General features: G+C 43.9%; 1 protein-coding gene across 7 annotated transcripts in view; it reads left to right on the top strand.

Moving 5' to 3' along the window:
* Positions 1-13837, top strand: part of RERE (arginine-glutamic acid dipeptide repeats) — a 473712-nt gene that overhangs the window by 296054 nt on the left and 163821 nt on the right. For all 7 annotated transcript variants that reach the window (XM_075906794.2, XM_075906795.2, XM_075906799.2 and 4 more), the window contains 3 exons: positions 7912-7960; positions 11927-12051; positions 13657-13756. In XM_075906794.2, coding sequence (XP_075762909.2) covers positions 7912-7960; positions 11927-12051; positions 13657-13756 — 274 coding nt within the window. The remainder of the gene's footprint in view (positions 1-7911; positions 7961-11926; positions 12052-13656; positions 13757-13837) is intronic.

Genomic DNA, 13837 nt, shown 5'->3' with positions numbered 1-13837 from the left:
GAAGGGTGCAGGAGCAAGGGTGGGGGTGGGAGTGCAGGATCTCAACAGGGGGATGCGTGGGGGGGGGTCTGTGTGCATGAGAGGATGGGTGGGCACTTACTTGCCTTTGCACCATGTGCTGCTCCCAGGCACGGCCTCCTGATTCCAGCCAGTGGCAGCAGCAGGGAAAGTCTTCAGGCAGTATGCCCATGCGCTGCTGTTCCCACAGCTGGAGGAAGGGGAGCAGGATCACATAGTGAAGCTTGGGGCTTTCTCTCCTTCTTCGCTCGCTCCCTCCCTCCCTCCCCGCAAGGGAAGCCGGCACGCCAAACTCGCGGGGGAGGGAGGGCAAGGCTGAAGTGCCAGCGCAAGCTCCCTGCTGCAGGAGGACGGAGGGAGGCTGAGCTCATGCCACGAACCATTAGTGGTCCACAGACTGCAGTTTGAGAACCACTGCTCTACGGCGCTCTTTTAAGACTCCGTTGCTATATTGCTTTTCAGACACTGAGTGCTAGTGCAGAATGGTGTTCTGGAATGAAAGGATGAATTTTAACATGTTTTTCCTCACTGTACAGAGATTAAAGGAAGTGGATGGAAGAAAGATTAGGCAGAATAACCTGTGTTCGGTCTCTCTGAGACTACTTGGTTCCTTTTTATTTTTTTTTAAATACATAAACTGCTTCACTCCTCTTGTGTTGCTACTGTTCCTTGCTTGTTTTGGGCACTTCACCTGACAGAATATCAGTGCATGGTTTAATTTGATGGTTTAATTACTCACATTGTGACCTGTAGAGACTCATAGTCCCAAAATGAATTCTGTAAACACAGTGGAAACGTCTGCTTTTCAAATGAAAAACAAACCAACCAACCAACCCTTACCTTTTATGGGGTAGTCGAGTTAGTCTGCACAGGATAAACTTTAAAAAACAGCCAATGGGACCACAAAATCTCATGATACCATCTACATGTTTTGTTAGTCTTTAAAGTGCTACCAGATTATTTTTTTTAAGTTTACCCTACCGTTTAATTCACCATAACTGGGGCCCTACCAAATAAGTGGTCCATTTTGGTCAGTTTCATATTCAGAGCATGTTAAAAATAGGAAATTTCATGATTTCAGCTACTTAAAATCTGAAATTTCAGTGTTGAAAGTAGGGATGTAATAGTGTAGCTGATTAACTGATAAGCAAAAGCTTATAGGTTAATGCTATAGACTACACACACTCTCCTCCCTTTCTCCCCCCACCCCCCGCCTTTCCAACCAGTACATTTTTTTAGCAGGCTGGCCAGCAGCCCAGCTTAGCCCTGGCTTGTGATGGGTCCGGGACTTACCCCTGCTGCGGCTCTGCATTTAAAGTGTATTAGGAGCTGGGTGGGCAGACAGCTTGGCTCAATTCTGGCTTGTGCCAGGCCCAGAAGCTCAGACATCCCCCCCTCTCCCTCCGCCCCCCCCCCCCCCCCCACGGGCTGCTGCCTCTTTATCTGAGGTAGCAGCACAGGGCGACTGGCAGCTGCTGAGTGAGTGGAGCTGGTTTTTCAACTGGCTCCCCTCAAAGACCAGCTCCCACCTGACACCCCAAGGTAGAGGGCTCCTTGGGGGTAAGGCCGGAGCACGCTGGCTGCCAACCCTGCCTCCAAGGACTATAGAATAGTCAACTAATGGATAAGAATTAATGAGGTTACTCGACTATTCAATTAACCAACATTTAACATCCCTAGTTGTAACTGGAGGGGTCCTAACTCCAAAAGGAGTTGTGTGGGGTGTGGTTGCAAGGTTATTGTAGAAGGGGTTGTGGTACTGCTACCCTTCTGTGCCACTGCTGGCAGCCACGCTGCCTTTAGAGCCAGGCAGTTGGAGAGCAGCGGCTGCTGTCCAGGAGCCCCGTTTGAAGGCAGAGCCGCCATTTGCAGCAGCACAGAAGTTATGAATTAGTATTGCTACCCTTACTTCTGTGCTGCTGCCTGCAGAACTGACCCACTCTCTGGCTTCCCAGCTTTGAAGGCAACAGTGCAGAAGTAAGGCTGGCATGGTATGGTATTGCCACCCTCACTGCTGCCCTCCTGCTGAGAGGGAGCTGCTTTCAGAGCTGGTCAGCTGGCCAACAGCTGCTGCTCTTTGGCCTCCCAAATCTGAAGGCAGTGTAGAAGTCAAGGTGGCAGTACCACAATCTCCCTACAATAACCTTGTTATCCCCTGCACCTCTCTTTTGTGTCAGGACTCCCAGTATGAGAGAGGCTGGTTTCCCTTATGGAAAACTTATAGTATAGGATACAAGTGCGCACAAGACACAACGTCATGGGGAGAGACTAGATTTCAGTCCATGACACATTTTAATAAAATTGAATTTATTTTAATTGAGTGGTAATTTTTATTAACATAATTTTAAATTCTGGATTTTAAGTTGTTATGCTATAGCAAGAAGTGACCGAGTTAGAAAATGTGTACAGATTGGACCTCTAGTCCAGACTAGGGATGTGAATGGGTAACCAGTTAATCAGTTTATCTGGTAAACATAACTCTTAACCAGTACCCAGGAGCAGCGCACTGCCCACAGAGGACGGAGGGCTGCTCCTACTTGCTGTAGGGGTCGGGAGTAGGCAGTGGCAGCCCTTGCGCAGGGGAAGGGAGGTGGCAGCAGCCCCTGTGTGGCCTTGGGACCTTGCACTTAATCAATTAGCCAGTTAAACATATAATTTAACCGGTTAATTGATTAACCTGGTATTGACATCCCTAGTCCAGACTTCCATAATATGGTACTATCTGTGGTCTGGCCTCCTCGTGGGTGCTCCCAGGCTGCCCTTTCTGGCCTTCTGGAGTGACCAAAATAGCTCATTTGTGACACTCAAGTTCAGAGGAGGAGTGGGAGAAACAGGGACAGGAGATGCTTGGGCGAAGAGGCAGGGTGGCTGTGGAGCTGCACGGTGAGAGTGCAGCCTTGCAGCTGTGGGAAAGGGCTCCTGGTCCCCGACAGTGGGGCTCTCCAGCCACCCTGCCTCTTGTCCTAAGAGCGCGTTGTAGTACAGGTTAGCAGTGACTGTCTTGATTTTTGTGTTTAGAATTCAGAGAGAACTCATTTCTTCATCCTTAATTCACATTGTTGTGTCTCCAGTGGCCCCTGGAGATCATATGGGTCAGTAACTAACTTCATGCACTTCTGCCATTCTTTAGTGACTAGACATATGGTTTAAGTATTTATTTTCCCCATATGAATCAAATTATAGTCTTCATTTATATACACAGAGTTCTCTTACATTTTCTCTGGTTTGCTCATGGTTTAGCATATTAATGTCTTGCTGTTACAGAGATTTTTGTGCTCAAAATTTGTTAGTACATTTACATGACTCTATGGACTGAGCTGACTGCAGTAATTGTCCTTTTTTTTTATATAATTTGTCCATATGCTGTAATTTGAATGATAAGAATATGTTGTATGTGTATATGCAATTACATTTATATTTATTTATTTATATAACTATAAATAAAAAGTAATGTTTTTAAGAGGTCATGCAAAACAGTCTCTCCTTACAATATTTAACCTCTTTAGAGTTTGTTGCACTCCTTAATACATTTTGATAGTCTTGAAAGAGTAGTGCAGTCTCTCTAGCTGTAGCTGCATTATGAGACCACACGCACACGTGTAAGCAAAGAGCATTCATTGAGTTTGGAATCTCAGATGCTCAGTCTTTCTGACAAATCAGACAGTCAGTGGTAGTCATGGGTGTTCAGCTCCTCTGAAAAACATGCCATATATATTAGAGGTATAAACAGTTACCTGATTAGCATTAGGGATGTGAAAGAATAACTGTGTAAATGGTTAACTCATGAGCTTGGGCTTATCGGTTTATGTTCACAGTTACACGTAGTGCACCCACTCTTAAAGCCCCGCCCGCTACCCCACACTGCTGGCTGTTTCCCTTCATCAAGGAGCAAAAGGAAAGTGCAGAGTTTGCTACATTCCTCACTCTGGCTGGGGAATGCAGTAGGCAGACAAACCTGGACCAGCCCCAGCCAGTGGACGTGCATATTGGGTTGCATTTGCAGGAGCATTGCCAGGGAATGGAGGGAAGTGGTTATTCCCCTCTATTTGGCATAGATGAGGCCACATCTGGAGTACTACATCCAAGTTTTGGGCCCCCATGGTAGAGAGAGGATGTGGTCAAATTGGAGAGAATCCAGTGGAGGGCAATACAAATTAAGGGTACACGATTTATAAGAAGTTGAGGTATTTGGGCTTCTTTAGTCTGCAGAAAAGAAGAGTGAGGGTGGATTTGATAACAGCCTTCCCCTACCAGAAGGGCATTTCCAAAGAGAATGGAACTAAATTGCTCTCAGTGGTGACAGATGGCAGAACCAGGAACAGTGGTCTCAAGTTGGGATAATAGGAAGAACTATTTCACTTAGGAGGGCGATGAAGCACAGGAATGGTGGCAGAATCTCCACCCTGAAAGGCTTTTTAAGACCCTGCTTGATAATGCACCAGCTGGGATGATTTAGTAGGAGTTGGTCCTTCTTCTAGCAGGTGGTTGGACTCTCCTGAGGTCTCTTGCAACTCCAATCTTCTTTGATTCCGTGATTTAAAACTAACTTCATTTTGTCTGAGGCCGGGTACTATTGGTAAAGCTGACTTTGTGTTTTGCAGCCATTGCAATATGAGAGGTGTTCTCATCTGATTTTAGCAAATCACTAATTTTTTTAAACTAACCAGGGCCAAACATAGACTGTATTTGGGTGGAAGATCGTGACAATTTACAATTTTTGTGGGTTATTTGGTGGCATCCTTTGTGTGGAGGTGTTTCTTGGATAACTAATAAGGAAGATGTCCTGATTTCATGTCTGTTTTTGCAAAAACAAGGTCATCTCTTGCGATGGATAATTGTGTTCTACCTAGGACTGACTTATAGGATCTACGGTCTGTAAAAATAGCCCCTATTCTTCTTTCTGCTTGTTATTGCAACACCTTTTACTATTCTGGGATCCCGCTGTATGAACTGTATAACAACTTCATGGACTCATTTTATTCTAGTACATGATACGCTTCAAGAAAAATGTACCATGAAGTTTTCATTTCAGATACTATTTTTAGGTGATGAAAATAGCCTCAGATGTTTTCTTAAGACATGATAGTGTCAGGACCATCACATGTTGAGTATGCTTTTTCTTGGGCCTGGAGAACCTGGGAAAGGAGGGGAGAGGCGAGGGGGGGGGGGCGGTCTAGCTGTGGTTCTACTTTCAAAATGGCGCTTGTTCGAAAGAGCACCATGACGTGATTATGCAAATGAAGCATGGGATATTTAAATCCCCGCTTTATTTACATCCCTCGTAGCCTAGTAGTCTAGACGTAGCCTGTCAGAGAGAGGCAGCGAGGCAGCGGGCAGCTGATGCAGGTGCTGGGCTTAAAAGTTGGTCCCCCCCCCCCGAGCAACATCTCCATGGGGCACAGGGAGGCAGACACACAGCAAGGAAACACTGGTTCCCACTACAGTGCTTCAGCCTTTGAAATGTAGCAAGAGCCCCACGGTTCCCTGTTGCAGCAATCAGCCAATGGGGCAATACCTGTAGGATAGATCTCATTGGATTGTCCTTTTCCCTGCATCAGGCTAGGGCAGTGGTTCCCAACCTCTTATGTACTGCAGACCAGCAAACCCATTCAGAAAGATCTGATGGACCAGCATAATGTTATTTGCATATTCATTATACAAATGAGTATGTGAATATGCAAATAAATGCCGCTGGTCCACCAAAAGCCCAGAACCCCCCAGTGCCCTAACTCCTAGAGCCCTTCACACACCGAAGCACCTGCCACTGACCCCAGAGTCCCCTGCACCCAACCCAGCGCTAGACTCCCACTCTGAGCCCCCCTGTGCCAGCTTCTATCCCAGATGCCTGTGTGAACCCCCCACCAGACCCGCCAGTGTCAGCCTCCTGTTTCTAGAGCCCCACTACACCCAACCCCCCTGAGATCCTCCCATGCCAGCCCCCAGTCTCCAATATTAGCCCCATCCCCAGAACCCCCCAGTGCCAGCCCTGCTCCTGTAGGCTCCCCACTATTAGCCCCCAGTGCCAGCTCCCCATTCTCGATGCCTCAGTGCCCCCTGAGTCAGCCCCTCGCATCCTAGAGCCCCCCACCCTTTAGAGCTCCCCAATACTAGCTTTGCCCCCAGGGCCAGCTTCCACCTCTTAGAGCCCTCCAGCACTAGCCCCACCCCCAGTATCTGCCCTGACCCCCTCACCTAGCCCTGTGCTGCCTCCCAGCTGCTAGCTGAGTGCTGCTGCCCAGATTGCGGCTGCCATGCTGGGCTCCATGCAGCCCTCCCACCATTCTTTTGCATCTGAGAAGATACCCGCCCCTTCCTGGCGCTGGTTGGCTGCGGAGCAGGGCAGGAGACGCCTCTCCCAACAGTCACAGCAGGAGGGGAGGTATTGAGTGGTGTACCCCAGCCCTGGCCCCCGACAGCCAACAGTTTGTGTGGCACCAGTTGGTAGCCTGGCAGTTGGGAACTGCTGGGTGAGGGCACAGAGAAGTTGATTCTATCATGCAAGCCACAAGAAGTCTCCTTCCTTCTGTGCCCTCCATTGGAAATTATTATTGGTGGTAACCAGGGCTTTTAAGTGCTAGGATATGTACCAGGACTGCATGGTGCTTGAAGTTGTACAAACACAGGACAGAAAAAAACAGTTCCTGACCCAAAGATTCCATTCCTCCCCTCCCCTGAATTCCATCTGGATAGATATTGATTTGTCTGTTAGTGTTGCAAAACCATAGAAGTCAGGCGGCATTGGGCAAGTTTCCACTTTTCTTAAGATATAGGTATCAATGCACCTTTCTCAGGAAAGGGGGTCAGATTTGTGGGCTAAGCCTGAGCCATATTCTCAGACCAGGAGTGTTTCAGGGAAGTGGGTCATCTTGAGTTACAGGCTATGATAAGAGAAATGCAGGTTCTCATAAAGCCTCCTTGTAAGCAGTCGGTAACCCTTGGGGCTAAGGATGTTAATTATTTCACTAATCGAATAGTTGATACATTTTTGCATCAACTATTCAGTCGATAGGGTGGCACTGCCCCTTTGAAATGCAGCCATGGTGTTTCAAAGGGGCAGCGCCGCCTGGAGCCTGGGCTCCCTGCAGTGCTTCTGCTTTGAAGTTACCCCCCTTTTCTCCCCTCCTTGCTGCCTTTATTTGATAGAGGCAGCAGGGGGGGGGGGAGCGACTTGTCGACTATCCTTTTGACTATCCAATAAGCATTTGCTTATCGGATAGTCGACTAGTCCTTAACATTCCTACTCAGGGCCTTGATGTTTTGGATTTGCGTGTTAAAAAGGGGGAAGCCAGGTGACAGCATCAATTTACCTTCCCCCTTTTCAGTGTTCAGGACAGGTGGCCCCAAGATGTTACCATGTTACAGAACTAATAAGATTATGGCCATTTTGCCAGAAATTCCAGATCTGTCTTTGTTGGCCTCTGCCATTCAGAAAGTTTCCTGCTATGTTGAATGTATTCACTATTTCTGCTTTAATGTTTCCTTGTTACTGCTGCTCTCCGGTGTGCATTGCAAAGATAATATCAAAAGCTTTTTTTGTGTTGATACAATATATACATAAATCCCTGAGCAACAAAAATTGGATAATGGGCTTATTCAGTCTAACAGACACAGATATAGGAAGATCTAGTGGTTAGATGATTAACAGTGAAGGTAGTAAGGAACCATTGAGATAACTTACCCATGATTGTGATTGATTCTGTGTCAGTCTCAGTTTAAAAATAGAGATTCAATGATGTTCTAAAAGATAGGCTCTAGTTCAAGCAAATTCAAGCAAGTAGTATGTTATAGAGTTGGTCTGTAAAGGATCACATGGTCTCTTCTGGTCTGCAGTATAATAGAAGGACTTGTTAGTTGTAACTTCTGTTCACTGATGTTGTTTGTTTTTCATGATAGGAGGCTGAACAGCACCCAGGGCGAGATCAGAGTTGGACCCAGCCATCAGGTAAAGGATGTGATTGGTTTTATTTGTTTGACAACTTGAATGACGTGTTGCAGCAATTTAATTAGCTCAAGGACAGTGCGGCTGATGAATGTGGCTCGCCGCGGTTCGGCAAGCCCTGTCCATGAACTTATCTAGCTCTTTTTTGAACTCTGTTAAAGTCCTACTAGTCTTCATAACATCCTCAGGCAAGGAGTTCCACAGGCTGATTGTGCATTGCATGAAGAAAAACTTCCTTTTGTTTGTTTTAAACCTGATACCTATTAATTTCATTTGGTGACCCTTAGTTCTTATATTATAAGAACAAGTAAATAACTTTTCTTTATTCACTTTTTCCACACCAGTCATGATTTTATAAACCTCTATCATATCCCCCCTTAGTCTCCTCTTTTCGAAGGTGAAAAGTCCAACTCCTTTTAATCTCTCTTCATATGGGACCCGTTTCAAACTCCTAATCATTTTTGTTGCCCTTCTCTGAACCTTTTCCAATGCCAATATCTTTTTTGAGATGAGGCCACCACATTTGTACGCAGCATTTAAGATGTGGGCGTACCATGGTTTTATACTCTATCCCTTCTTAAAAAATGAATCCTAACAGTGTTGACTGCGAAGTGTCATGTCTTGAGCTATTATTTCTCCTTTCTGCTAGTTTTTTCCCCATAACCCCGTGATACTGGTTTAGTTTACTTGTACAGAAAACTTATCTGTAACGACGTAAACATAAAGTTCTAAAAAGTTTTTACAGGCCAGTTCTAAATCTGGTGTGGTTTTCTTCTTGGAGGCAAGTTATGACCGCAGCAAGGCATTAAGACAAGTGGACGACAGCATGCTTTTGGTTGTATTCTAACTAAACCATTTTCCTTCACTTCTGCTTTGTACTGGCTATTGTTGGTACAGGATAAAATCCTCTTTCTGAGGCAATGATTTAGCTTTGGTGCCTCAGTAAATTTATTGGTTTAACCCCTTCAAGCTTGTAGCAGAAGAATCTTATCTGTGTAGGTCAAAAAAAACCTTTTCTCCAGTGCCAAAAGATTGTTTAAAATAAATTAAATTCTGAAATGATATAAAGCATAGTTTAACTTTGAGGTATAAGAGCTCAGAGGGATTATCAAGATCTTCTTGCTGGTCATGCCCTCTTCACACTTGGACTTACAGTTGTAGTATCTTGCTTGCCTTTTGTAGGAACTTTTTGATGCACTTGATGTTTGACCTTCTGACCCTGTAAAGACAGAGGAGGCTTAGATCTTTGATACAGAAGCCCTAAGTCTGTTCTTTGCGTACATTGTATGGTCTGTTGGCTGAGAGAGATCAAAGGAACTGGGAAAGCTGTAAAACCACTGTGGTGCCTCAGTCATTTCTGGTTGTCATAATACAAAGTGAGTAAGTAGGGGTTTGCAACATCATAGCATTATGATTGATTCACTCAGACAAACAACCCACTGCTGGTCATGGCTTTTAGAGCAAGATAAAAAGTTCATGTCTTAAAAGCATTATTTTGGGAAATACTTCCTGATTGTTGTAGATAATCTCCTTGTACAGGAGCATGGACAGGGCTAGAACTAACTAGTCCTTCCAATGGGGCTTTAAGAGCACTCACCCTTTATAAGATTGGGCCTTTGTGAGAATTTTCAGTTTGTTTCCACCTAGACTCCTTTTTCATAGATTTTAGTGCTAGAAGGGACACCTGTGTTCAATACAGTCTGATCTCCATAGAACTTCCCCCAAACTAATCCCTCTCTCATATTTTTTAGAACACCCCATCTTGGTTGAAAAATTGCTAGTGATGGAGAATCTGTCACAGTCCTCAATAAGTTGTTCCAATGAGACGAGGAGTCCTGTGGCGCCTTATAGACTAACTGAAGTGTAGGAGCATAAGCTTTCGTGGGCAAAGACCCACTTCGTCAGATGCATGTGACACATGCATCTGACGAAGTGGGTCTTTGCCCACGAAAGCTTATGCTCCTACACTTCAGTTAGTCTATAAGGTGCCACAGAACTCCTCATCGCTTTTGCAGATTCAAACTAACACAGCTACCCCTCTGATACTTGTTCCAATGGTTAATTACCCTTATTACTATAAAAAAAAATCTCCTTTCCAGTCTGAATTTGGCTAGCTTTAACTTCCATCCATTGGATGGTATGCCTTTGCTACATTGAAGGTTTCATATCAAATATTTGTTCCCGTTGTCGGTACTTATAGACTGTAATCAAGTCTCTCCATCACCTTCTTTATGTCAAGCTAATTAGAGCTCACTAACTGACCTGACTTAGTTATTTCTTGTGAAAGTGGAAGAATGTCCATTCTGTGTAGCAGCCTGGTGTATAGTTGGTTTAAAAACAAAACAAAAGAGTGGCTAAAGCATGTTGCTTTTTAAATTAATAATACTGGCATTACTGTAGTTGGTACTTGCAAAGTTACTTTTCTAAAGCTATCAGTGTACTTTTACAGGGTAGTAGAAAAATGTATGTAGGTGTGCTCATTAGCTATATTTTATAGATGGAAAAACTTGGGCACAAAGAGTAATTTGGGGTGGCTCAGTTTTGGCTTCCTCAGTTTTGAAACTGTTAAGCCCCAGATGTAGCGGTGCTAAACACCCACCTCTGGCACTAATGTAATTGGATGTTGGAGGTGCTCAGCCCTTGTAAAAGTAAAACTCGAGTTGAGTAGGACTCCTAGGCACAATAATTCAAATACTCCATTATGGTGATAAATGAGGGAAAACAATCAATAAACATTTACAAATCCTCACTGTGCTGACTACTACTGCTGTGTTGTCTGGTTTGCTATCAGCCTTGTGACTCATTAAAAAGATTCCTTTTTTTGGAAACATGGTAATGAAGCTTGTTGGTCCTGGAATACGAAAGAATGCTAGTTTAAGTACATTGACTGCTGGAAGCAGGTGCACATTGTGTGTATACCTAATACAAAACTCCAATGGATATAGAGGCTATAAAGTCTGCTTAGCCCTTCAGCAGCAAAAAATGTCAGTGATAAATCTATTTTCCTAGCAAAAGAGTAAAAAAAGTACAGCTTGAAAGGCAGAAAATGAAAGACATCTGAACAGATGACTTCTAATTAATGGTTATATATAAATATTGCCTTTCAAAAATGTTTAGAATTTTAACTGTAAAAGGTAATTATAAGACTTAAAAGCTGTTTCCAAAAATGCTCTCTGATATCTTAGGCTATTGCTGCAGATGACTAAAGATGCTAATTGGGTCTCTTGATACAGTATAATACTTGATGGCAGAGTTCATTTCACTGAGCTATCTAGCTTTCTGCAAATTTCCTTGGGTCATTTTGGGTTTTTAATTATTTGCTAAGGCCCAATTTGTAAATATCATACACATGGGTTTTTACTGAGGAGTTAAAATGAAATAGATACCTCCCTGGGTAATCATATGTTTGCTTCCTTTCATATTCATATATTATGTGCAACCTGTTTATTCTGCCAAACAGTGATTAGAATGGTTTCCTTTTGACAAGTGGAAGCAGCTTGTTTTCTGCTTTAACAGACATTAAACTATCCTTCTATGTTTGTGAAGGTGTTTTCATTTTTTGTAAGATGGAGAATGATGCTCCCAGTATGAGATAGTTTAATCCAATTCTAGGCTGTGGTGTTTTCACTGAGATGTTTATCCTGGAATATGTACCCTAATGGCTGTCCTCTGAGTGCAATAGGAGATGGTACTATCCAGAAATGATTGCCAGCTGAGATCACTATTTTTTGAAATGGGGGGGAAACATGATCCTTCATTGAGGCACAGGACTAGGACAGAGTAGATATGTGTTTAATAATAGTACTACCACAAAAACCTTGGGCAAGTCACTTGACCTGTCGTTGCCTCAGTTTCTCCATCAGTGCAATGGGGATAACACTTCCCTGACAAAGAGCTTCTCTGCACAATCCATTAATATGATTATTGTTATCAACACTCTTTGTTTTAACTCTGTTTCAATATTTGTAGGCCAAGCTTCCTGATTTGCAGCCATTTCCTTCTCTGGATGGTGACACAGTGACACAACATGAAGAGCTTGTGTGGATGCCAGGGGTCAACGACTGTGACCTGCTCATGTACCTCAGGGCAGCCAGGTAAACATAGCCAAGATGCTCCAGTGTCCCCGGAACACTCAAGCTGAATGTGATGGCATGTGAATGTTGGGCTAAGGTCACCTGTCACAGTCTCATCCAGTGTAGAAGCAATATTACATTAGAATGTTAAGAAGTTGATTTTTTTAGGTTGGGAGTCAATTGCAAGACATGATGGTGTCAGGGCAGCTCCAAAGCTATTTTGGGTCACAAAGGAATGTGAGACTAGGCTATATCTTTTGGACTGAAAACAAAGTACTTATATGTACAGACCGTTCTCCTTGTAAGTCCGAGATACGTTCCAAAAAACTTGGACTTACAGCGAAATAACTTAAAGGGGGATTTTTTTTCTCTACAGCTGACTTCCATTTGCGCAAATTGGGGTTTTTTTTTGCTCAACTTCGGAGTGGGAAATGGGCGGACTTACAACGCATCAGTTCCTACAAGCGTCAATGACTTTAGTGTGGAATGGATGTATACTGGAGCGACTTGTAGCGGGCATGCCCTGTGTAACGTAAATAGTGACGTAATGTCTAAAGTGTACAGGTTAATTAGGGAAGTAAAAACTGTGAATAAAACAACCTTTCCAGGATAGAATTCTTTCCTGTAGTACAGGGTTTTCCAACCTATGGGTTGGGACCCAAATGTGGATCGCCATTACATTTCAAAAGGGTTGCAAAGTGTCTCCCCAGGTGGCTCTGCCTCCCCCCCTCCTGTTTTTGAATTGCCTTGGGTTACCAAGTCTTCCTGAATTGTCAAAATGGATCCCCATCTGGAAAAGGTTGGGAATCGCTGCTGTAGTAAGTTTCAGAGGGGGTAGCCCTCTGAGTCTGTTTTAGCGAAAACAATGGGGAGTCCTGTGGCATATTTATTTAGGCATAAGCCATTGTGGGGTGGAGCCTGCTGCATCTGGTGAAGTTGGCTCTACCCCATGAAAGCTTATGCCCAAATAAATTTGTCAGTCTTTAAGGTGCCATAGGACTCCTTGCTGTACTTCCTCCTATAGTAAATATGTTTTTGACAGCACTAGGTTGTATAGCTGAGGTTCACCCTAAGAGAGAGCTATGCCTAGGGAGTCAGATCAAACAATTAAGATCTTTATACATAAAGATCAGGCTTCTGAAATAGTGGGTCAGGCATTAACTCGGGATGTGTGGATAAATAATCATTTTTAATTTGTAATAAACTAATGACCTGGCACCCTACAGTTAGTTCCAAGACAGCTTGCTGACTTAAACTAAAATTATGATGACAAGTAAGCTGTCTGGGGCAGGACTGTGTCCTCAAATGAGTTGTATTCCTAGCATAATGTTGATGGGGCCTCTGGGTGCTACAGTAATGAAGAATTAAATTATGCTAATATAATCTTGGAGTGAGTCTTTGAATAATACCTTGGCAATTAGTACTAAAAATAGCCCAATACTGAAGACATGCAGGTGAGCAAAACAGTTGATTAATCTTGGTTGAGTGAGACAGATTTCCTTACTCTCTTCTAACTTGCACAGTCAGAGCCCTGAAAATGATGATGTACAGTGTAAGTAGCATCTGTATATTGCGTAATGTGAGCAATTAGAGGGTCAATTGTGTTATTTTTTTTTAACTACAAAGGAGCATGGCAGCTTTTGCAGGGATGTGTGATGGAGGATCCACAGAAGATGGCTGCATTGCAGCTTCTCGGGATGACACTACACTCAACGCACTCAACACAGTAAGTATGCAGAAGTGTTGACTCTGTGAAAGAGTTCCCTGGTTTTATTTCATTGAGGCCCTCTAATATATGCAGCACGTA

Source organism: Pelodiscus sinensis, chromosome 24 (genome assembly GCF_052426305.1).
Source record: "Pelodiscus sinensis isolate ZL-2025 chromosome 24, ASM5242630v1, whole genome shotgun sequence".
In the NCBI taxonomy this organism is placed as follows: Eukaryota; Metazoa; Chordata; order Testudines; family Trionychidae; genus Pelodiscus; species Pelodiscus sinensis.
The sequence above is the reverse complement of the archived record's forward strand: the minus strand, read 5'-3'. Positions and strand labels throughout refer to the sequence as shown.